At 33.5% G+C, this 21,709-nt stretch overlaps 2 protein-coding genes across 5 annotated transcripts; both read right to left on the bottom strand.

Moving 5' to 3' along the window:
• Window positions 1-754: 754 nt before the first annotated feature.
• Window positions 755-15,191, bottom strand: LOC111296021 (sodium/proton antiporter 1-like). Of its 3 annotated transcripts, none has more exons than XM_022890025.2 (10): window positions 14,765-15,191; window positions 13,902-14,078; window positions 13,641-13,769; window positions 3,780-3,956; window positions 3,157-3,263; window positions 2,783-2,903; window positions 2,396-2,457; window positions 1,983-2,285; window positions 1,206-1,500; window positions 755-1,119 (listed from the first exon to the last, which is right to left on the bottom strand). In XM_022890025.2, exons 1-10 carry the CDS (start codon window positions 15,005-15,007, stop codon window positions 1,009-1,011), a joined length of 1,725 nt encoding a protein of 574 aa, XP_022745760.2. In that variant the 5' UTR covers window positions 15,008-15,191; the 3' UTR covers window positions 755-1,008. The 3 variants fall into 3 exon arrangements, with proteins under 3 accessions (XP_022745760.2, XP_022745769.2, XP_022745775.2); XM_022890034.2 differs by having other exon boundaries at window positions 13,902-14,075; window positions 14,765-15,129; XM_022890040.2 differs by lacking the exon at window positions 3,780-3,956 and having other exon boundaries at window positions 14,765-15,148.
• A 1,482-nt stretch (window positions 15,192-16,673) lies between these two features.
• LOC111296037 (uncharacterized) lies at window positions 16,674-20,642 on the bottom strand. Of its 2 annotated transcripts, none has more exons than XM_089745468.1 (2): window positions 18,107-20,642; window positions 16,674-17,007 (listed from the first exon to the last, which is right to left on the bottom strand). In XM_089745468.1, the coding sequence occupies exon 1, from the start codon at window positions 20,525-20,527 to the stop codon at window positions 19,382-19,384; it is 1,146 nt and encodes a 381-aa protein (XP_089601594.1). In that variant the 5' UTR covers window positions 20,528-20,642; the 3' UTR covers window positions 16,674-17,007; window positions 18,107-19,381. The 2 variants fall into 2 exon arrangements, with proteins under 2 accessions (XP_089601594.1, XP_089601595.1); XM_089745469.1 differs by having other exon boundaries at window positions 16,674-17,827.
• Window positions 20,643-21,709: the final 1,067 nt, after the last annotated feature.

The following is a 21,709-nucleotide window of genomic DNA, read 5'->3' on the forward strand; positions in this document are numbered from 1 at the left end:
GATAATGATTATGTTAAGTTGATTTAAATGACAAAAATACCCTTATTGTCTGCTAGAAACTTGGAAGTAAATGAGCATCCCAGAAAAGAATCTTTAAAGAGGATTGGCGATGTCCCTGCCATTGAAAAATTTGTTTTCCTTAAGTTGCAGGGTGGCTGTATCACTGCCATATCTTTTTCTCCATTGGGTTGAGTGGACATTTTTACCACATTGTAGTGCTCAATTTTGAAAATCGTCATCGAAGGTGTTCTGCCGTAGCTTTAGGACGATGGGACAGAAGGAATAATTGAGCTCTGCAACAACTAGTCTGTTTATTATTGAGTTAATTTTTCGTTTCTTTTTTTTTTTTCTTGATTCAGATTTGCATCAGATTTCGTTCATGTGGATTGCTTTGCATGGTAATTGTCAGGCTTTATTTAAAACACCTTTGTACAACTCCTTTTCCTTTGGAACGGGTTAAGGAGTTCAGGCCCAAGTGTTGGCTGCGTTAAGGATGCCGACTCACGTCGTTTGGAAAGCGCCCAAAACCTTAGAACAAAATGGTTGGTGTTTATCGCCGTCAAAGAGGCATTGGCCATTATTCCCATGCCCGTCTTAACCTAGTGATTACCCAAAGAAAAGCTTAAAAGGGAAATGCCAAACAATTCAACAAAAGTTAATAGTCCGAATGTGTACGAATTAATATTATTTGCTTCTCATGTCATTATTTTTATCACGCCACCTTCCAACTTATTTTTTGAACTAAACAACAGTATGCAATATAAATTTACTCTTCATGTGCATGACACTTAGTCTATGACTTAATTCATGTTCTTTACATCTCTGGTAAGAATGTTCATAATGTTTGCATACATGAGACTTCTCAAAACTATCCGAACCTTTACCTCCATCAATATTTCTTGAATTCTAAATACTAATACTTTTATGGGAGATCTCGTCTTCACTAAATCAATCAAAATGGCAATGTAAAGTCGATAAATTCAAGCTGTAGCATTGTAATTAAATAACCTATAATGAAGGAACCTGAGCAAAGGTTGAGGGTAAGGAGATGTGAAGGTTATTAACCGCTAAATAGGCAGCAATACCAGCAGCATAACCTGCAAAAGCAAAACCGCTCACCTGCACCAAAATAAATCTTGTACTAAATAAAATTGGTGTTTTATTTTTCTTTCTAAAAAGATATGCAACTAAAATACAGGAATTACCTTCCGCAAGTACCAAAAGAAGTCCACTTTTTCCATTCCCATATATGCAACTCCCGCTGCAGACCCAATAACTAGCATGGATCCACCAGTACCAGCACAATATGCAACTAGTTGCCAAAACTCAGAATCCTGGGGAAATGAGCTGAGATCATACATTCCCATTGTTGCTGCAACCAATGGAACATTATCAATAATTGCTGACACAACTCCTATTGCACTTGCAATCAGTTCCACATTAGGAATATGAGCATCGAGATAATTTGCCAACTCCCGAAGAAGACCTGCTGCTTCTAGGCTACAGAAGTACAACTCAAATATATCAAATAGAGAAAGATAAAATACACAACTTAATTATATAAATTAAGTAATGATATATATAAGAAATGAAGCTTCAACTTTTAAGTTGTTGAATGGATGTGTAATGTAAATTACCGTCAAGAGATACAAAAGACACAAATTAGCACTGTCTGCGGCACTGCTTTTACATAGTACATAAAAAGCAAACCAATTATCTTTACCTCAAAATATGAGAAAACAAAAAAAAAAAAAAACACCTAGAGTTGATGTTAGTTAAGCAATTTTACATAAAATTGGATGTCGCATCTAATCAGATAAAACAAGACCAAAAACAATACTGTGTCAAGCATGGGAGAGGGTTTGAACAGAGAAGACTTCCAGCCAGATAAAACTTGATAATAAACAAACTACAGTTGAAAAAACTAAGAGAGACAAGAAACAGGAACAAATTAGACATTGATACCTTCATCTTGCATTTACCTGCTCACAGACAATAGGATTCCAAGGAAGAAAAAAGCTCCTTGAGTATCAATCCTTGATAAAGCTTGTGAAACTTTTAATTTTTGCCCTTCCGATTCACCATAATGAATAGCATCAGTCAGAATCCAAAGAACTCCAAGTCCAAGCAACATGCCCATAAAAGGAGGCAAACCAGTTAAGGCCTTGAATACTGGAACAAAAATCAAAGCACCTATACCCACAGAGAAAACAAGTTGCCCTCTGGGAGCCATTTGTTCAGATGCCAAAACATTGAGAGAATCTTGTCCCTTCCCATTAACTTCGCTGAATGAAAATAGAGAACTCACATCATTTCATCTGTAATTCATGAAGTTAAAAGTAACTCTTTAAAACTGAGCTTTCACAACTTGTCTTTGCTCATGCAAGAGACATACCTAGTCAAAGACATAAGAGCCAGCGGAACAGCTAGAGAAACAATTGAAGGTATGAACAAACCCTGTTAGCAATGAAATCAAACTTAATTAACTCCACCTAAAGTCAGTAAAAAGAAAAAATTCTTCTAGAGTGAATTCATATAAATAGTATGTGACTTGCACATTTTATCCCAACTTCACATTGCTATTGCTTCCAATAGTTCAATGTTTGGTTCAAATTTAACAGAATTATTATCTTTGTCTACTAATCCAAGTCTAAATCAGGAAAATATTAGCGAATTAGAATGCACACTTAAATCCACAATGAATAGATATTAGGATCAAATTTAAAAGAATAAAAGAAAGTAAACTTAATGTAGATGTGCTTTGTTACAACTATGAAAGCACCTTCATAGTCTGCAATGTGGATATTTGACCATGTATCCATAGCATGGTAGTGGTAACATCACCAATAGGTGTCCAAGCACCACCAGCATTTGCCGCTATCACAACAACAGCTCCTAGAAGCCTATTGCAATTCATATTCATATAAACAGTTTTAAGAAATTTGAATGAACATGATACAAGTCATTCTCAGTAAACGAGCATGGTAAGTTTAACTCAAAATAATATGATAGCCACCTGTGCAGTTCCAGATAAACAAATGATTGTAAAATGCTAGTATACCATGTGAACCCAGGAACTTCTAGAAAAATAAGATATTAATATCATGCAATGCTCAGAAATCCAAACAAAAGAGTTGACTCTATTGCATAACATACTTGCGGTATTCCGATGGAGGTACTAGTTTCCTCAACAAAGAAACCATGACTACGGTAGATGTCAGATTGTCAAGGATGGAACTAAGGAAAAATGTCACGAAACCAACCTGCAATTTTCAAATTATGGGTGAAACACAATCATTTGATTAATCATATGAAGAAGATACAACAGATAAAGCAATAAAAAACTTTGACAAAAATAGAAATAAAGTTGATCTCTAATATTCAAAACAGGAGAAAGCATCATTAGAAAGACAGACATCTAACACAAATTTTTATCTAAGACTTTTCACTCAAATTTTCTTATTAGGCTCATTCTAGGTAAAAGACTAAATATGATAGGGTCATATGCAGATAAATTGTGCTTTGGCTGGATGATAACTTCGGCCCTCACACATAAGTAAGCAGATTTAAGATTTGATTTAAGATTCTTCTGTATCTATCTTATCAGTTGGAATCATCCACATCATTGGGTTGTACCTACCAGATAAATTTCAGTCAGTGGGTAAATATTGGGCCATAGGGTATGCGCTACTGTGCCATTAAACTTTCAATAATATTCATGTATGAACTATCAATGATAAAATTGTCAATATGACCATACCCAGCAGAAATCAACTCACCAACCAAAGCAGAGTCCGTGGCTTTCGAGTGGTTATATTGTCAGTAACCACCTTAAATCCTTGATGGGCATCAACTATCTCTACAATGGTCATTGCACCGAGCAAGAAAAACACTATTTCACTAACTTCAGCTGATGCACGTGTTAGCTCTGAAACAGCTATATCAGTTGAAGGAGCCTACAAATGAAAATCAAATGTGAATGGCCCAAGCATTATTCCACAAGAAATGATAGATAAAGGTGAAAATAAGTAGGAAAATGATAAAAAAAAAAAGTTTTGAATACAGATATCAGATGCATCAGCATAAGTAGACTACCATAGAATTCCATAAATAAAGGGAGATAGTCATAGTCATCATTTGGAGAATCTCTATTGCAAGTAACAAGACACAAACGCATACTTTGGCTCTCCCAATTGACAATCGGGGTATATACCTAGTTTTGCCATCATAATTCATTGCTAGGGTAGTTCCTTGGAATTGGTTTAAATTGGAGATGCTCATTCCTTCAATGGGAAGTGGGCTCCCAACATAAATAAAAAAAAAAAGCCTAATAGATTGCAACAATCAATTTGTTGACACCCCAATCTGTCCGGTCTGTCTGAGGGTCTACAAGATTAATTCTGGCAATTAAAAAAAATTAAAAAATAATAAAATGAAAGAAAACGAAAAAAGGTGTTTGAGTTTGCATGAAACTGGGTTGAAGAGTTCAAAACGGATTGAAAGAGGATGAACAAGGTTAAAGACCGAAGCAAATTAGGACTTCTATTTAGATTTGGATTTTGTGGCCCCAAAAGTCCTATAAATACAGATCCTGGGCATGATTGACAAGGGGACAAAAAACACAGAGACTAACAGAAAAGAAAAACCACAAGACAGAGAAAGCAAATGGAGAGAAAACAAAAGCAAAAGGTGTTTAGAAAAGCATAGACAAATTTTAGAAATTTTAGGATTTTTTTTGGAATTTTCGGGCAATTTTTTTCTGGAAAATTTGATTTTTTCGGCGTATTTTTCCAGATTCCGACGTATTTTTTCCAAAATCCGATGAAAATTCAACCGAATTCTGGGTTTTGTTAGAGAGAGGGGAAGAGAAGAGGAGGAGGAAAGAGAAAGGGGAAGGGAAATTTGAAGGAAAAAGACCGGATTTCCGCCTTTTATCCTATCGCAAAACGACGTCGTTTTGAGAGTTAAGAGACCCCAAGATCTGCGTGTTTCTATTCGGTCCAACCCAACCCGAGCGTAACCCGCTTTTGGCCGACCCACCTTCCAGCCAAACCTTCAGCCTAGCCGAGCCGAACAGAGTCGAATCGCCTGAGCCGCGCCTTCTAGCTGCTTTTGTGTCTCAAGCCGAACCATTTCTGCCGCTGAACCGAGCCAAGTTGCGTTAAGGTTTTTTTTTTACATTATTTATTTTATTATTATTATTATTATTTGTAATTATTTATTTATTGATTAAATTGAAAATAAAAAATAAAAATTTTCAAAAAACCATTTTTTTTTAAGGAAAAGTTGAAAGTATCAATTTTCTTTAAAAATAAAATTTCCAAAAAAAAAAAATTTTTGGGGAAAAGTTAAAAGTACTAATTTTTCTTAAAAATAAAGTTCTCAAAAAAAATATATTTTTAAAGAAAAGTTGAAAGTATCAATTTTCCTTAAAAATAAAAAGAAAACCTTAAAATGCTTTAAGTAAAAGTTGAAAATATCAATTTTTCTTATATAAAAGCATGAGTTTTTGTCTGATAAAACACAAAAGAGATCTATATCAAAATCATCCTTTTTTTCTTTTGTCTTTTTAGAAAATTTTTAATGTTAAATGATCCAACAATACAGCCTTTACAAGTGAAACAGTAGTTTTCTTTTATACTCTTGAGGTGAGGAAATTTTTTTAATTTTCTGCCAAATGTATTTGAGTCAATTAAAGATAATTTTCAATAATTAATTATTTGATAATTTTTAAGGCTTATTGGATAACACGAAATCGAACTGATACCATCTTCTGATGGGCGTTGTGAGGGTGTTATAACCTTTCCCACACATAATTGTACTCCTAGACCTAGTTATGGTTTTGCAAACATTAAATTTACCTTTTAGAGATCCTAAATGGAACTTAGGATTCCTCTTTAGAAGAGACAGATTCATTTAGGTGGCCAATCGCATCTAAACAAAAAAAGATTGGTGGCGACTCCTCAAGTCAATGTCTAGCGATAGATCCCAAGATCTAGACGTTATGACAATTTGACGACTCCACAGGGGATAGTTGTGAGTCAAGCCAGCAAATAAATTCATGTTATCCAAAAAGCCTAATAAAATTGAATTCTTTGTAAGGATTTTTTCTTTTTCTTTCTTTTCCATTCATTTTATTTATGCTTTTATTTATGCTGCAAACTATGTCATTCATATGCATATGCATAACATGAGCTCTATACCCGAGTTTCGTCCCTCTAGGAAAGAGTAAAGTACCTATGCTTTCGTGAGGTTCTAATGCCTCCGCAGTGGCTAGCAAAATACTCTCACTCAAATTGAATCATTTTATTGGTAGCCTGTGATGGGTGAAGTTTGGATTGACTTACTAGTTTGTAATAAACGATGATGTAAGGAACAATTTGGAAACTTTTAGTGGTCAGAATCGTCTAACCCAGCATATAATGTACACTTAAGAGGCCAATCCTAAGATAGAGGCCTTCCTACCCAATGATAGATATACCCTGAAACTAGGACACAAAAAGGAACAAGTTGTGTTTATCTAACCATTTTTATTGTTTGACTTTATGCATCGTTTTCATTATCATATGTAACATTGTGCATCTGCATTACTTTCATTTCATCCGTGAAACTAACCATGTTGTTTGTTTGATTTTGTGCATCTGCATAATTTCATTCTATGCATCATTTTCATGATCATGTTTTAACATTATCATTTGCATCATTCTCATTCATCCATTAAGATCCACATTCCATTCATGCATCAACATATCACACATAAAACATAGCATAGCATTTTTAATCATAATTGTGGTGCTAAAGGTTCAAGGATAGCTCCACCAAGCAACCTCACTCACTAATACAATACAAGGGCTCGAGCCAGATAGATGGAACAAGAAAATTTCAATCGTCTTGAAAGGATAGAGAAAGCCCAAGAGAAACTAGAAGGGGAGTTGAATAGGATTTTGGAGGCTTTGAACAAATTAAACAAGGGAAAAGGTATAGAAGAAAGCACTAGTCAACAAGACCATCCATTACAAAAGGTGGACGACCCATTGTACCCTCCTGATTTTGGGCCACATCAAGCCCTACCCGCACAAGGTCCACCATCACAGCAGTTCACATATCTAGTAGGGTACACATACCCTGGAATGCCATCAGTTTCAAATCCACCACAGTACCAGAGCTACATAAATCCTGTCTTTACTGAAAAGGCAATAGAACCAATATCAGTACCTAATTTGGACGATCCAAAAGAGAAAGAAAAGCTAAGGCCAAAGGAGAAAGAGGCTTTAAAAGGGTCAAAAGCTGAACAAAAAATAAACTTATTAGAGGAAAGGTTACGGGCCGTAGAAGGTATTGGTTTTTATGGTTCAGTGGATGCTGCTAGACTTTGTTTAGTCCCAAATGTGGTTATTCCTCCAAAATTCAAGGTTTCGCAGTTTGAAAAATATGAGGGTACAAAGTGTCCGAAAACCCACATTACAATGTACTGTCGGAAAATGGCCACCCATGCTAATAATGAGAAGCTATTGATGCATGTATTCCAAGACAACCTCACTAGCTCTGCTGCTAGGTGGTATGTCCAGTTGGATAGGACTCATATCCGTTCTTTGAGTGATATGGCCTATGACTTCATTAATCAATATCGACATATCATAGATTTAGCCCCTAATCGTCGTTCCTTGCAGAATATGGAAAAAAAGTCAACTGAGTCATTCAAGGAATATGCCCAGAGGTGGAGGGATATTGCTTCTCAAGTGCAACCTTCTTTGACTGAGAAAGAAACCACAGTATTATTTGTAAGCACTTTGAAATCTCCCTATTATGAAAAGATGATAGAGAATGCAACAAAAAATTTTGCTAATATGGTGATCTCAGGTGAAATCATTGAGAATGCCATTAAAAATGGCAAGTTGAAAGAAGGAGAAACCAAGAAAACCTCAGAGAAGAAAGAGACTGAAACTCAAGCTGTGAACTTCGACAGACAATTCAAGGGATATCAACCCTATCCACCACAAGGTTACTCTCCATACTATCCTGCTATGAACAATGCCTCATACCAGCCCATACCACAACCATCTTACTCATTCACATACCAGCCCGTTTTTAGCCCCCAAGCTCCCACATACAGCCTTAACATTCAATCTCCCACAAGACCCCAAATTCGTCCTATTAGCCTAGCAAATGGTTCACGAGAGCAACGAATTACTCAAGAAAAACCTACATTTGATCCAATCCTCATGATTTATACGGAGTTATACCGAAAGCTCTATAACAGCCACTTGATTGCCCCAAACCGTGTGGAGCCACTCAAGCCACCCTATCCCAAGTGGTATGATCTTACAGCTCACTGTGACTACCACTATGGAATTGTTGGTCATTCCACTGAAAATTGCATTGTTTTAAAACGTACAGTGCAACAGTTGATCAAGGATGGAATGGTAAGTTTTGATCAAGAAGGAGCAACAACACCCAATGTTAGTGGCAATCCATTGCCTAATCACAATGTCAATGGTTTAAGCGAGAATCAAGAACATGTTGATCCAAAAAGGCCTGGAGAGTTGCAATGAATTAGGGGGCAAAATGTCAATAAAGATCCTTCACTTGCACAGTGGCACAATTTTGGGAGAGTGATGATAAAGTTGGTTGAAAGTTTCTTATTATTTTAGGATTTCTTTTAGAATAATGTTAGGATTTCTTTTATGCAATAAGATTTCATTTGCTATCATTTTAATAAAAGGCAAGGATAATGCATTTCATTACATTTTCTTTTTCATTCAACCATTGTTCCATACTTTGTCACCTTTCATAACTTTTCATTCCCATTCCTATTCTCAATGATGAATGTTTAGACAATGATGCTAACAATAATTCTGGGATTTAATTTTGAAACTCATTCATATTGATTGGACGAGATTATTTGAGTAAAAAAAAAAACAAAAAAAAAAACAAGTTGCTGACAGATATGAGATGGATATATCTTGAAGATTCAGTCTTTTATAATGATCCATGAGCATGTTTTTGTTCAATAGATGATGTTCAAGGAAAACATTCACATTTGAGATGAAAAATAGCCATTTTTCTTTTACCATTTGAAAAACCATTCAATGCTACTCCTTTGAGCCTACTATGATTTTTTTTTCTAAAAGAACTCCAACCAAGGATCACCCTCCACATTGGGGGGCAATTTTTGAGAAAGAAAAGAGCTTAAAAATCAAAAAATGAAGCAAGAAGAAAAAGAAGAGAGCAAAGAAAAATGCCACACCTAATTTGGGGCAAAGTAATGTGAATCCTTTTATAAGAAGTGAGGTGAATGTGAAAAAGGAAAAAGTAGTGAAATAATGGGGCAAAATGCCAAGTTGCATCAAGTGATGATCCTTTGGTTTTGAACCCTTTTAATTCATGTTTTGAGCCTATTATATCCATTTCTTTCATGACCCTTCACCATGGCCTACATTACAACTTTTAAAAAGTTCATTTGGATCAAATGTGAATGCTTGAATTGAATGATCATATGTTAGGCTAACGCATGCTCATGATGGAACGACAAGATCATGCTTGGTTGCTCTAACGATTGATGTGAAAGATGGGTGAACGAAAGAAGGAAGGAAAAAAAATGAAAAAAAAAAAAGAAAAAAAGAGAAAGAATGAAAAATGAAAAAAGAGAAAAATGAAAATGAGAGAAAAGGAATGCTCAATTAAAAACCCGAGAGGGCGATTTGGGTAGAAAAAACATCTGAGCTAAAATTTTGATGGACAATTCTAGCATATGGACGATCAAGGTATCTAAATATATCTCGAAACTGGAGCAAAGTTTGATGAGCTCAAAAAGATTTCGATAGTCAATGGAATGAGATTTTGAAGAAGAATCATGGATTAATGTTCAGAATTGTCTGAATATTCATTGTTTAGATATACCATTTATTCCAATGACATGTATCCAATTTGTTCCTTTCCCCATTTGTTTTGTACCAAACTCGTTCTTCATTGATTACCTTTCTCGTAATTCACATTGTGTTCTCTTATTGTTGCATCCCCAGAATAAATCGAGAAAATGTATGAGTGCATTATATTTGTCATGATTTGAAATGATGATGAATAAATGACAATGTGCATAAAAAAGTCTTGCATTCCTTTGAAGAGAAATCCAAGAAAAAAGAGAAAAAGGAAGAGATGGTAGAAACCTAAAAAAAGATGATTTGAGAAGCCTATGATTGGTGACTAAGTGACAGGGGACAGAATTTATGGCTAGTACTGAAGGGCCTATGAGTTGTGCTTAAATGATATGGGGCAATGGACAAAACTTGTTCTGGAATTGTTAGTGCTTAAATGATATGAGGCAATAGACGAAACTTGTTCTGGAATTGTTAGTGCTTAAATGATATGAGGCAATAGACGAAACTTGTTCTGAAATTGTTAGTACTGAGAAGCCTATGAATGGTGATCAGGTGATGAAAATAATGATGATCAGTTGATGAAACTTGTTCCAAAGTACTGAGAAACAGAACAAGGAGAAAATGTGAGATGATAAAGTCTTGATAACCATATTACCACTTTTTGATTAGAATTTAATGACATTGACATCTACATTACATGCATTATGTTTGCATTGTTGTTTGGAGATTGTTTGAAACTTTGGTTTGGATATGCATTTGCATTATGCAGTAGACATTTGAATCATGGTTAAGAATATGGCATTGTGAGAATCTAAATTGTTGCATTTGCATCATTAAGGAAGCATTTGCATCATTGATCATGACAATAATTACATGCAAATTTTTGAGTCCCTTGAAAAAGAAATTGTGAATCTTTTGATAAGAATTTTTTAGTTCTCAAATGCGAATCTTTGAATTTCAAATAAAAATCTTTAAATTTCAAACGAGAATCTTTGAATTTCAAACGAGAATCTTTGAGATGTGAAACCCTCAGATTTGTCAAATGTGAATTTGAACTCGAATGAGAAGCTTTGAACTTTTAGATGTGAATCTCTAAAGTTCAAATGAGAATGTTTAAATGTTGGATGCGAGTCTTGCAAGTTGCAAAAGTGAATTTTGAAATCTTGTAGATATGAATTCTTGCACATCTGAAATTTTGCGAATCAAATTCTGGTGAAACAGAAATTTTGATAATCAAATTTCAGTGAATTCTTGTGAATCTGAACCTTTGAATTTTAAACTCAAATTGTGAATATTTTAGTTCCCTTTACAAATTCCATCAGACATGATCTATAACCCCTTTAGACATGATTGTCAATGAGCATTTTATTTTCCAAAATTGTGGTTGCCTCTATTTAGAGAAGCATTTTATTTTTCAAAGTTGTGATTTTTTCTGCAAGTTATGGTTGCCTCTGTTTAGAGGAGCATTTTATTTTTCCAGAGTTGTGGTTGCCTCTATTTAAAGGAGCATTTTATTTTTTCAAAGTTGTGGTACCTCTGTTTAGAGGAGCATTTTGCTTTTTCAAAGTTGTGGTACCTCTGTTTAGAGGAGCATTTTATTTTTTCCAAAGTTTTGGTGCCTCTATTTAGAGGAAGATTTTATTTTTTCAAAGTCATTGAGCCTCTATTTAGAGGAGATTTGTTACTTTTTCCAAAAACAAAAAATGTAAAATTGATTGGGTTGTCTACCTCTTTGCACAATTCTTGTTTCACAAAAAATGCACAAAGAAGGGCAGCTATAGATACCTCAATCTGTCCGGGGGTCTACAAGATTAATTCTGGCAATTAAAAAAAATTAAAAAATAATAAAAATGAAAGAAAATGAAAAAAGGTGTTTGAGTTTGCATGAAATTGGGTTAAAGAGTTCAAAACGGATTGGAAGAGGATGAACAAGGTTAAAGACCAAAGCAAATTGGGACTTCTATTTAGATTTGGATTTTATGGCCCCAAAAGTCCTATAAATACAGATCCTGGGCAAGCTTGAAGAGGGGACAAAAACACAAAGACGAAATAGAAAAGAAAAATCACAAGATAGAGAAAGCAAACAAAGAGAAAAAAAAAAAGCAAAAAGGTGTTCAAAAAAGCATATACAAATTTTAGAAATTTTAGGATTTTTTTTGGAATTTTTGGGCAAATTTTTTCTAGAAAATTTTTTAAATTTCCAAATTCCAACGAAATTTTCTGACGAAACTTGATTTTTTCGACATATTTTCCAAATTCTGGCGTGTTTTTCCAAAATCTGGTGAAAATTCAACCGGATTCTAGGTTCTGTTAGAGATAGGGGAAAAGAAAATGAGGAGAGAGAAAGGGGAAGGGAAATATGAAGGAAAAATACTGGATTTTAGCTTTTTATACTAGCACAAAACGACGTCGTTTTGGGTGTTAAAAGACCCCAAGATCCACGCGTTTCTATTCGGTCCAACCCAACCCAAGCGCAACCCGCGTTTGGCCGACCCGCATTCCAACCAAACCTTCAGCCGAGCCGAGCCAAATCGCCTGAGCCGAGCCTTCTAGTCGATTTTATGCCTCAAGCCGAGCCGTTTCAACCGCTAAGCTGAGCCGCGTTAAGATTTTTTTTTCATTATTTATTTATTATTTTTATTATTATTTCTACTTATTTATTTATTGATTAAATTGAAAATAAAAAATAACAATTTCAAAAAAAAAAAATTTAAAAAAAAAAATTGAAAGTACTAATTTTCCTTGAAAATAAAATTTTCAAAAAAAAATATTTTGGAGAAAAGTTGGAAGTACTAATTTTCCTTAAAAATAAAATTCTAAAAAAAAAAAAATATTTTTAAGAAAAAGTTGAAAGTATCAATTTTCCTTAAAAATAAAAAGAAAACCTTTAAATGCTTTAAAAAAAAGTTGAAAACATCAATTTTTCTTATATAAAAGCATAAGTTTTTGTCTAATAAAACACAAAAAAGACCTATATCAAAATCATCCCTTTTAAAATTTTTAATATTAAATGATCCGACGATGGAACCTCTGTAAGTGAAACAGTAATTTTCTTTTATACTCTTGAGGTGAGAGAATTTTTTTAATTTTTTGCCAAAAGTATTTGAATCAATTAAGGATAATTTCCAATAATTAATTGTTTAGTAATTTTTAAGGCTTATTGGATAACATGAAATCGAGCTGGCACCATCTTCCGATGAGCGTTGCAAGGGTGCTATAACCTTTCTCACATGTAATCGTACTCCCTGACCTAGTTATAGTTTTGCAGACAATGAATTTACCTTTTAGAGACCTAAGTGGAACTTAGGATTCCTCTTTAAAAGGAACAGATTCAGTTAGGTGGCCAATCGCACCTAAACAAAAATATATTGGTGATGACTCCTCAAGTCAATGTCTAGCGATAGATCCCCAGATCTAAACGTTATGACACACTTCATAGAAAGACAAGCCATCATTCACCAAAAACATAAACCACTAAAACCAGTTCTTCAAGAAATAAGTATAGAGCCCATACATCCGGTATTTCATTTACTCTTGAATCTTCATACTGTCAGGGTCATGAGGACACCACTAAAAAACATAAGAGAAACAGGTTGAAACCTGACACAGTGTTTGGATGGAGTATCCAATACACAATAGAATTGTGTGTTTTCATCCAAATTTATGAGAATGCTAATAGAAAGTGGTTCCTGATGCAAACTACAAGAAGTAGGACAGCAGAAAAACACAGTCCAATATTAGACATCTGAAAATCATCCTTACCCCAATGCTTCGTACTACCCATAAACTCACAGCCATCAACAATCCTACTCCACTTTTATTGAAGGCTAGAGACTCCTCAAAGATAATGCCTGCATATCCTATTGCAAAAAGCAATGCCATAGCAATATCCTACATTACAAAATTAGATAAAATCAAGAAAGGCTTCCGTGTATAATCCAATAATATGGGAAACACTGGTCAAAGACAGGAAAACAATGAAAATCTAAATCGAAAGTATTACACAAGAAATTAAATATTAACCTGGTTGTCAGTAACCCATGAGAGGTTAATTGCCAGAGTCCCTGTTAAAGTTGCTGTGAAAACAGTGATAGTTTTCAACAAATCAGTCTTTGGCTTGTAAGTAGCTTCAAAATCTTGCGAGCTAGTATCATCAACTGAACATAAAGGATCACACGATCCAGATGCTGAGGTCAGCTCCTGTTGATATGCAAAAGTCAATTCACTGTGTGACAGAACCCACAAAAAGAAGACGTAGAAGGAACAGAAATAGCTGTTTTGCAGTGATGATTTGTTTTTTAGCAATTAGGAGAACGCTTTCTAAACTTCTTTTTGAGCAATCTTCCCTCATAAAAGGGATCATTACCTAATCTCAATGCCGCCAATGGAGGATAAGGATCCAGGAAGTGTCATTTGAAAATTTTCCCTAGACTTTAGGCTTTATCATTTTTGCACAAGGAGACTACCTTCAGGACTTGAACTTGCACATTTGTGCTTGTCAGCCAAAATTTTTTTATATTGCGTCAGAAAATGACTCCTAACCAACCCTCATATATATATTGAAATCAATCTTATTTCTGAGCTAAACATCTGCAGAAGGTAATTTCCAATAACAACAGTTTGAAATTCCATCAAATTCTTTGAGCTCCTCAGTAACTGTCTCAGTTCAAATTTAAGCATACCTAAGCAAGATGTATTAACTAGTAGAACAGGCAAATGAGAACCCTTATAACTGGAGTACTCGTAAGCATGATAATAAAGATGACAGAAGACACAAAATCAAACCAAGAGACTCTCACCCAAATCCATTAATTAACAAAACAAGCAAACGGGTACTTAAAAAATTGAATTTTTCTTGATGGTATAGGGACAAAAAGAACAAAAACCTCAAGCTGTTTTTCATTGTTGGGTTGAACTTCTCGTTGACTTGGGGGAGTAGAACTAGGAGAAGAGCCTCTGGCCTTATCCTCAGCTCTAGCAAGAACTCCATTGCGAAGCAATCTTGGACCTCTAATTCTACAAAGGGACGAGCTAAAGCAAGGCAAAGAGCAGACAGAAGGCGTGTGGAAAGATCGTTTCTTGAATTGGTACGATGGAGAAAAATGACAAACAATCGATAAGGCAGCCATTAAAAGCTTGGGTTTTTAAGATGCGGAAGGTTGAAAGAGAACGCCTTTGAATCATTCACACTCTCTTCCAGAAATTTGTTGCATGGAATTAAAAAAAAAAAAACCCTTTTTTTTGGGTATTCTGCTTGCTGTTTTAATTCTTAAACAAATTCACGCATATATGACAATCCAATAAATCCTGGGTGATAAAAAAATAAAAATTTTTGGTAAATGATTTAGAGAATTTATAGTATTATTATTCTATTATTGTCATATAATATAATAATTTCTTTTTTATAATTCTTAACATTCTTTAAATTTTCTAGCTGCTATAAATAATGTGATATAAAAAGAATTGTTTTTATTTTTATATTTTATTGTATGAATCTAATACATGTTAATATTAATATTAATTGTAACAATATTTTAAAAAATAAAATTATTATCAAAGAGTAAATTACACGTTTAATCACTAGAATATAAATTGATTAAAAAATATATAATTTGATTATTAATATTTAAAATTTTTAATTTTTATCTCTCAATCATTAGAAATTAATGGTTAGATTATGAGATTTTTCAAATCAATTAATATTTTAACATGTCATGGGATATTATTGATATGATAATTTTTTTTTAAAATGATAAATTTCTCATTTGGTAATAGTTTCTATTTTAATTATCCAATTGTGAAAAATCTTATTTTAATCATCAACGATTGTAAAATTAATATTTTTATTTTTATTTTTAATATGTTACTATTTGGTTATTAATGTTTGTGATTTTTAATATAATAAATTATTTTATTATTTTTATAATACATTAAATTATATTAAAATAATACTTAAATAAACTCTTGAATTTACGAAATTAATGTTATAAAGTTGATTGATTGTAAAATAAAATATTGATGATTTATTTTTGTTTTTTATAAAGTAAAAGTTCATAGTTAATATATGAAAGATTTATTGTAAAATAAAATAAAAACTTATAATTTTAACTCCATTTAATAACAAATGCTATTTGATCCTACAATTTTTTTTTTTGTGGGAAAACTTTATTAGGTAATTTTTTTTTGGCCAATATTATATAATATAAGAATGAAATTATTAATTTACGGTAGATAAATTTATTCATAAATACAATGTTTAAATTTAAATCAATAAAATTTAATAAACAATAAGGATAAAATAAAACTTTAAAAGGCATTTTTAAAATCATTTAAATTTAAAAAAATTATTAGGATATCTAAACATGACACGTGGTCAACTTCCATCTCTCAGATACGTCTGATTCGCTTGTAACTGCCGATGTCAAAGAAAGAAAGATTAGATTAGGGGAGGCTGTGTGGCGTCGTCCAAACATGTCCTTAGATCAAGTCTCAGCGTCACTTCCTCTTTCCGTTCATAGTATTCTCTCAATCTTTTTTCTTTCAATGCTTATTAGGTCTTTATTGCAATTTTCAACAGTTCTCAACGCCCATTTACTATGATACTGATTTTGGTGTTAAGGGTATTCTTGTAAATATAAAAAAAATACAGTAAAAAAAAAAATTTTTTATGTTTGTATTTCAATGCATAAATTAGAGATCACATCGGAAAGAAAGATAAAAAAATTAAGAGAATTGAGTAGGATAAACTTATAGAGTTTTCATATTTATAAATAAATTAAAAGAAATCAAGATAATTAAGACATAACGAAGCTAAAGTATTATTGATTATATTAAATTGACCTTATATTTTAGATCAATATAAATGATAAAAATATTCTTATTGTCTGTCGAAAGTTTTGAGATGGGATAGATCACTATACATATTTTATCATTAAATGCCCCTAACAACTGATTCGGCGTTGTGGAAACTTACTTCCTGATCACTCCCAGCGGCGCAGGGTATTATCTTTGTGATGGACACAGCAGTGATAGAGAAAGAATTTGTGAGTGTTGATGAATGGCAGCCAGCGGATCAGCTTTGAAAGGAGGATGCTTAAGAACTGCACTCAATTGTTTTCCCTCTGTCAATCTGATAAGAATTCATCCATTAAAATCAGGTATTTTATTGCAGGAAACAATCAGATATTATAACAAGATAGAACCACAGAATTGGAGCAAATAAATTAATTGTTGCCTAGATTTGCAATTGAGCTTGAAATCAGCTGCAGGAATTGGTTGTTTGGGAGCTTTCAACTCAGGAACAAACTCTGACAGGGCAGAAAGATCATATGCCTTCAATTTCTTCTGTCGGCTTCGAAACTTCTTCATAGGCAAACTCTTTTAACTCCAAACTAAGAGCATATATATGCAGATTATTTTGTGACCCAAAATAGAAGAGAGAACAGCCAATGGCATCACTGGTGCCATTGCTTTAGTTAGTGGAAACATTCACTTCTATTCCCAAAAAATGTCAGTGGAAGAAATTTGATTATATATACTGCCACTAAAGTCATCTTTCCCAAGCCCTCCTCCACCCCAAATCCACATTTAGCAGATGTTCCAACAGAACTCTGGCAGTACTTTATAAAGCATGTTAGAATTCCAAACATAAATACATATATAAAAAGTACAGAGACATGAGGTAAAAGTGAAAGATGATTGCATCGAATGAATCTACCCACATGAGCTCAGAACAATTTGTTACAGCATGCATTGGATGTTATTATGCATTAAATATGAGACTATAACGAATACCTGCATTAAATCAAAACCCCACAGAAAAAAACATTTAGATTTGCATATTAACCAATAGCTGTAAGGGTAAACAAATTAAAAATGTTTGCAAGTAAGAGTCTTATCGCCTTGTAATGTCCTCTTGGCAGTCAAGGAGGCAACAGTACCTCTAATCTCTACATATATAAAAAAGTGAGATTATTACACTTACATATAACAAAAAATTGAATGAAAAAAAGAGTTTGAACTCCCAGGCATAGAACTGGAGTTTCTTGTCGAATTTTTTATCTGCTTTAAACGAAGAATCAAGTTTGCCAAAAAAAAAATGAAATTTGTAAAATTGCAGAAACCCCATGTTTCAACGATTAATCAGGGAAGTTAGTATACAACGAATGAAAAGAAATACAAAAAAAAAAATCAGATTTAAAGAAAAAAAACACAACAAAAAAATTCACCTTGAGCTTGCCTTCCCCATGTTTGAATAACTTTAAAGGTCGTAAATTCTTGCAATGGAGGAACCAAAGTTAGGGTTATAGGATTTGATTATTGAACTACAAAGAAGACAGCAAAGTGGGAGAGAGACAACATCAGCCTGCAACTGGATCAATTAATTTTCCTTTCTTTAGAGGTTTGGGCTCTTTTACAAACCAGGAAAATTTTGGGTTTTACCGTTTATGGGCCTTTAATCTTCACCTCAGGATAGTAATCATCAAACACTATGTGTTCTTTCGAGAATTCTGATTAGCCATATCAAGAAAAGGGTTTACAACTTTGGTAGGAATCTCAAACACCCATCCCAATGTGTAAGAATTCATCCTTTTTATGCTCCATTGCTTGGGAGTGAAAATGATTACACAATTATCAAACATACGGTCCAACCAACATAATCAGAAATAAAGTGAGTAATTGAAAGTAAAGCATTCTCCAATTTTTGTTAATCTGAGAATGATCCTTATCATAACTAGTATGATTTTCTTTTTTTTTTTTGCTATGGTTGAGAGTTGGAAGAAACCCAGGGCAACAGAAAATTTTGGTAATTTGTCAAATTAATTGGACAATGACTGATGTCAGACACTGTGCTACCGACGACAAGGTAGAAGGAACAGCTGCTTTAAAGGACTTTTCTTCTTGACAGCTCATGGTTATGGACCTGCACTGTATCCATCATTGGCAGTGAAAAGCTAAAGCCTTTCTTCATAAATATATAAATTTAGCCCTTTGATTTTTCATTCGGAATTTATGCATCATCCCGTTCCTACCTCTACCTCTTATTATAACTTTAACTCCTCCAAATCCATTCACAATTTATCTTTGACAGTAGTGTCGTAATTGCAGCCTTTCCCTGACCTAGAAAAGGCTGAAAAAATGTTCAACTTTCGCTTTGAGTACATTACTACTACAAATTACTTCATCTAACAGCTAATTCCATTTTCCTAACAACGTTAAAAACAAGGTTTTATTTATTTATTTTTGGATTAAATGCTTACACATTGAAAAACACATAGGAGAAGTATTACATATTAAAAACACGTGGGAAATCAATCCCACTTTTTCTTCAAACTAAAGAAATCATCACTGTAATTGACAGTCTTTGACACAGCTAATTATTTATTCTTTTAATGTCCCCTGTATTTACATAATAAATCAATCAGCCACTGTATATAAAAAATGTATATATTTTTTACTGGTAATTTTAAAAAAATGAAAAGCATTGACCGACAAATATGATACTAAGACCTTGGTTTTCCACCATAAGCTTGCTTGCAAACTGCGTCAGATTTCTGCGAAGGAGTGCATAGCTGAGAAGATCCTGGACATTCCTGAAGACAATTGTCCCCCAAGCTACCGGAAACCGACGTATCACTAGCAAAAAACTCAGATGGAGGTTTCCCGATCAAGAAATTCCCGTCTAAAAACAACCGCCTTAAAGACTTGTTCTTGCTGTACCCCAATGGAATGGCTCCACGTAAGCGATTGTAACGCAACGACAAAGAGGACAGCAGAGGAAAGTCAGCAAGATTAGCGGGGGCGTTTCCCTCAATCTTGTTGAAGCCTAGGTTAACGGCCACAAGGTCGCTGTTACCACCGGGGGGATTCGAGATCTCGACACGTGTTAAGCTGTTATTGGCTAAATCTACCTGTTGTAATGACGGTAAGAGAAAGAACCATGCTCCAAGTGTGCCAGAGAGCGAGTTTTCACTGAGTTCAACAACTGCCAACTGAGTTAAACCATCAAAAGAGGATTTTGAGATATAACCAGATAAAGAATTTCCCCTTAAAGCAAGCTCCAATAAGTTATATGGCAGTTTTGGTAGAAAACCAGTGAGTTGGTTGTAACTCAGATCGAGTCTTCTCAAGCTAGAAAGCGAGTTCAGGGTTTTTGGCAAGGGCCCAGATAGAGAATTATGAGAAAGGTCCAGGGATTCAAGTGATCCGAGAGTCGTAACTGAGTCAGGGATTGAACCAGAGAACGAGTTGGACTTGAGAGTCAGACTTTGAAGACTACGGAGAGAAAAAATGGAAGAAGGTATAGGGCCAAAGAAGTAGTTATCAGAAAGATCAAGAGTGGTAAGTTGGGTGAGTTGCGAAACAAGTGGGTCGAGTTGGCCAGAGTAGCCAGCTGGATCAAGAGTGATTTGGGTAACACGAGTGGAGTCAGGCGAGCAAGTAACACCACAGGTGAAGTGGGTGCGGCGAGGGATGGCACAGGGGTCGCTGGTGAAGTCCCATGAAGCCAGACATGACCATGAAGGGATTGAGCTTGGCTTGATAGAGGCCTTAAAGGCTTTGAGAGCTAAAATATCCTGCGGTGCAGTCAGGGCATGAGCTAGGGAAAGATAGAGAAGAAGAAGAAGAAAACAGTGGACGTTGAACATCGAGACAGGATTTTGCTTTTTCTTTTGGGTGTATTTTTTTTATTTCTCGCTTTCAAGAGAAGATAGAATGGGAGAGCCTGTCAAGGAAAGATGATGCAAACTTAAATGAGTTTCAATGTGGTTTTTGGAAGTTAGTGCTTTCATATTGTATATGGTTCGACGGCACTGCACTACAATTTTGTCGTGTGGTTGGTCAAATTCTACACCTCCTTATAATATTTAAAGTTTTAAAATAGTAGATTTGAGTGAATTTAAATTTAAATTTTTTTAAATTAATGATAAATTAAATTTTCTTAAAATATATATTTGACATTTTATATATTTTTATAAAGTACTTTAATGATTTTAATACGATTGTAATGAAATAAAAGTTGGGTAAAATGACCGTTTTAAATATATGTTTATTAATTATTTTATGCTCCCTTAAACATTTAATTTAGAATTAATTATACAAACTCAGAAAGAAATCTTGGCATTTCTTTTATATAATACATATATCATACTCTCTCTGTCTTAAAATGTTTGAGCAGTATTGATTTTTACAAAATTTTAAAAAAAATTATTTTACTTTATTTAATATTATAATTAAAATTTTTTATAAAATTAAATTTTCATGATTTTTAATGTTAAAAAGTTAAAAAAGTCATAAAATAAAATTTTAAAATATAAAAAAAATTAGATGTTAAAAATATAATTTGAGATATTTTAAAAAATTAAAATAGATAAAAAAAAAAGGTCAGAGGAGTAGTTAAAATCTTGATTTTGAAATACTTTTAGGTACTATAATAAGAACAAGTTATATTTGTTTCAATTAGGTGATTAATTAAAAAAGCATAAGCTGTTGGTTATATAGTATTAATATTTTTTTATTTTGTTGTCTGAAAATAAATACAAGTAGTTGATTAATTTTAAAAACATATGCAGGTCGTTTCCGATTATTTAAGCCATAAGATTTCGGTTACAGCAAGCTAACAAATAACATTAAAGAAATGAAAGAAACAAGCTGTCATGTTTTAAACCACTACGTTTAGTGGACCTTTTTTTTTTTTTTTTTTTTGCTTTAATCCATGTATGCATTTCCTTCCCCAGTTTTTATATTCCATGTCTTCAATTTTTTTCTTTTCAAATTGATAGTTAATTAAGACTTAAGAGCAATTAATCAAACAAAACATCCAAGTTTTA

The sequence above is a fragment of the Durio zibethinus genome, chromosome 16, assembly GCF_047325235.1.
Source record: "Durio zibethinus cultivar Kanyao isolate XHJ-2024 chromosome 16, ASM4732523v1, whole genome shotgun sequence".
Classification (NCBI taxonomy): domain Eukaryota; kingdom Viridiplantae; phylum Streptophyta; class Magnoliopsida; order Malvales; family Malvaceae; genus Durio; species Durio zibethinus.

What these genes read in the sequence shown, in the direction of transcription:
- LOC111296021 (XM_022890025.2), bottom strand. Translation starts at nt 15,007, where the DNA reads ATGGCTGCCTTATCGATTGTTTGTCATTTTTCTCCATCGTACCAATTC. An exon ending in CACGGACTCTGCTTTGGTTG is followed by an intron (nt 3,264 to 3,779) that starts GTGAGTTGATTT and finishes TGAAAATTGCAG; the next exon opens with GTTGGTTTCGTGACATTTTT. An exon ending in GCTCTTATGTCTTTGACTAG is followed by an intron (nt 2,286 to 2,395) that starts GTATGTCTCTTG and finishes ATTTTCATTCAG; the next exon opens with CGAAGTTAATGGGAAGGGAC.
- LOC111296037 (XM_089745468.1), bottom strand. Translation starts at nt 20,527, where the DNA reads ATGTTCAACGTCCACTGTTTTCTTCTTCTTCTTCTCTATCTTTCCCTA.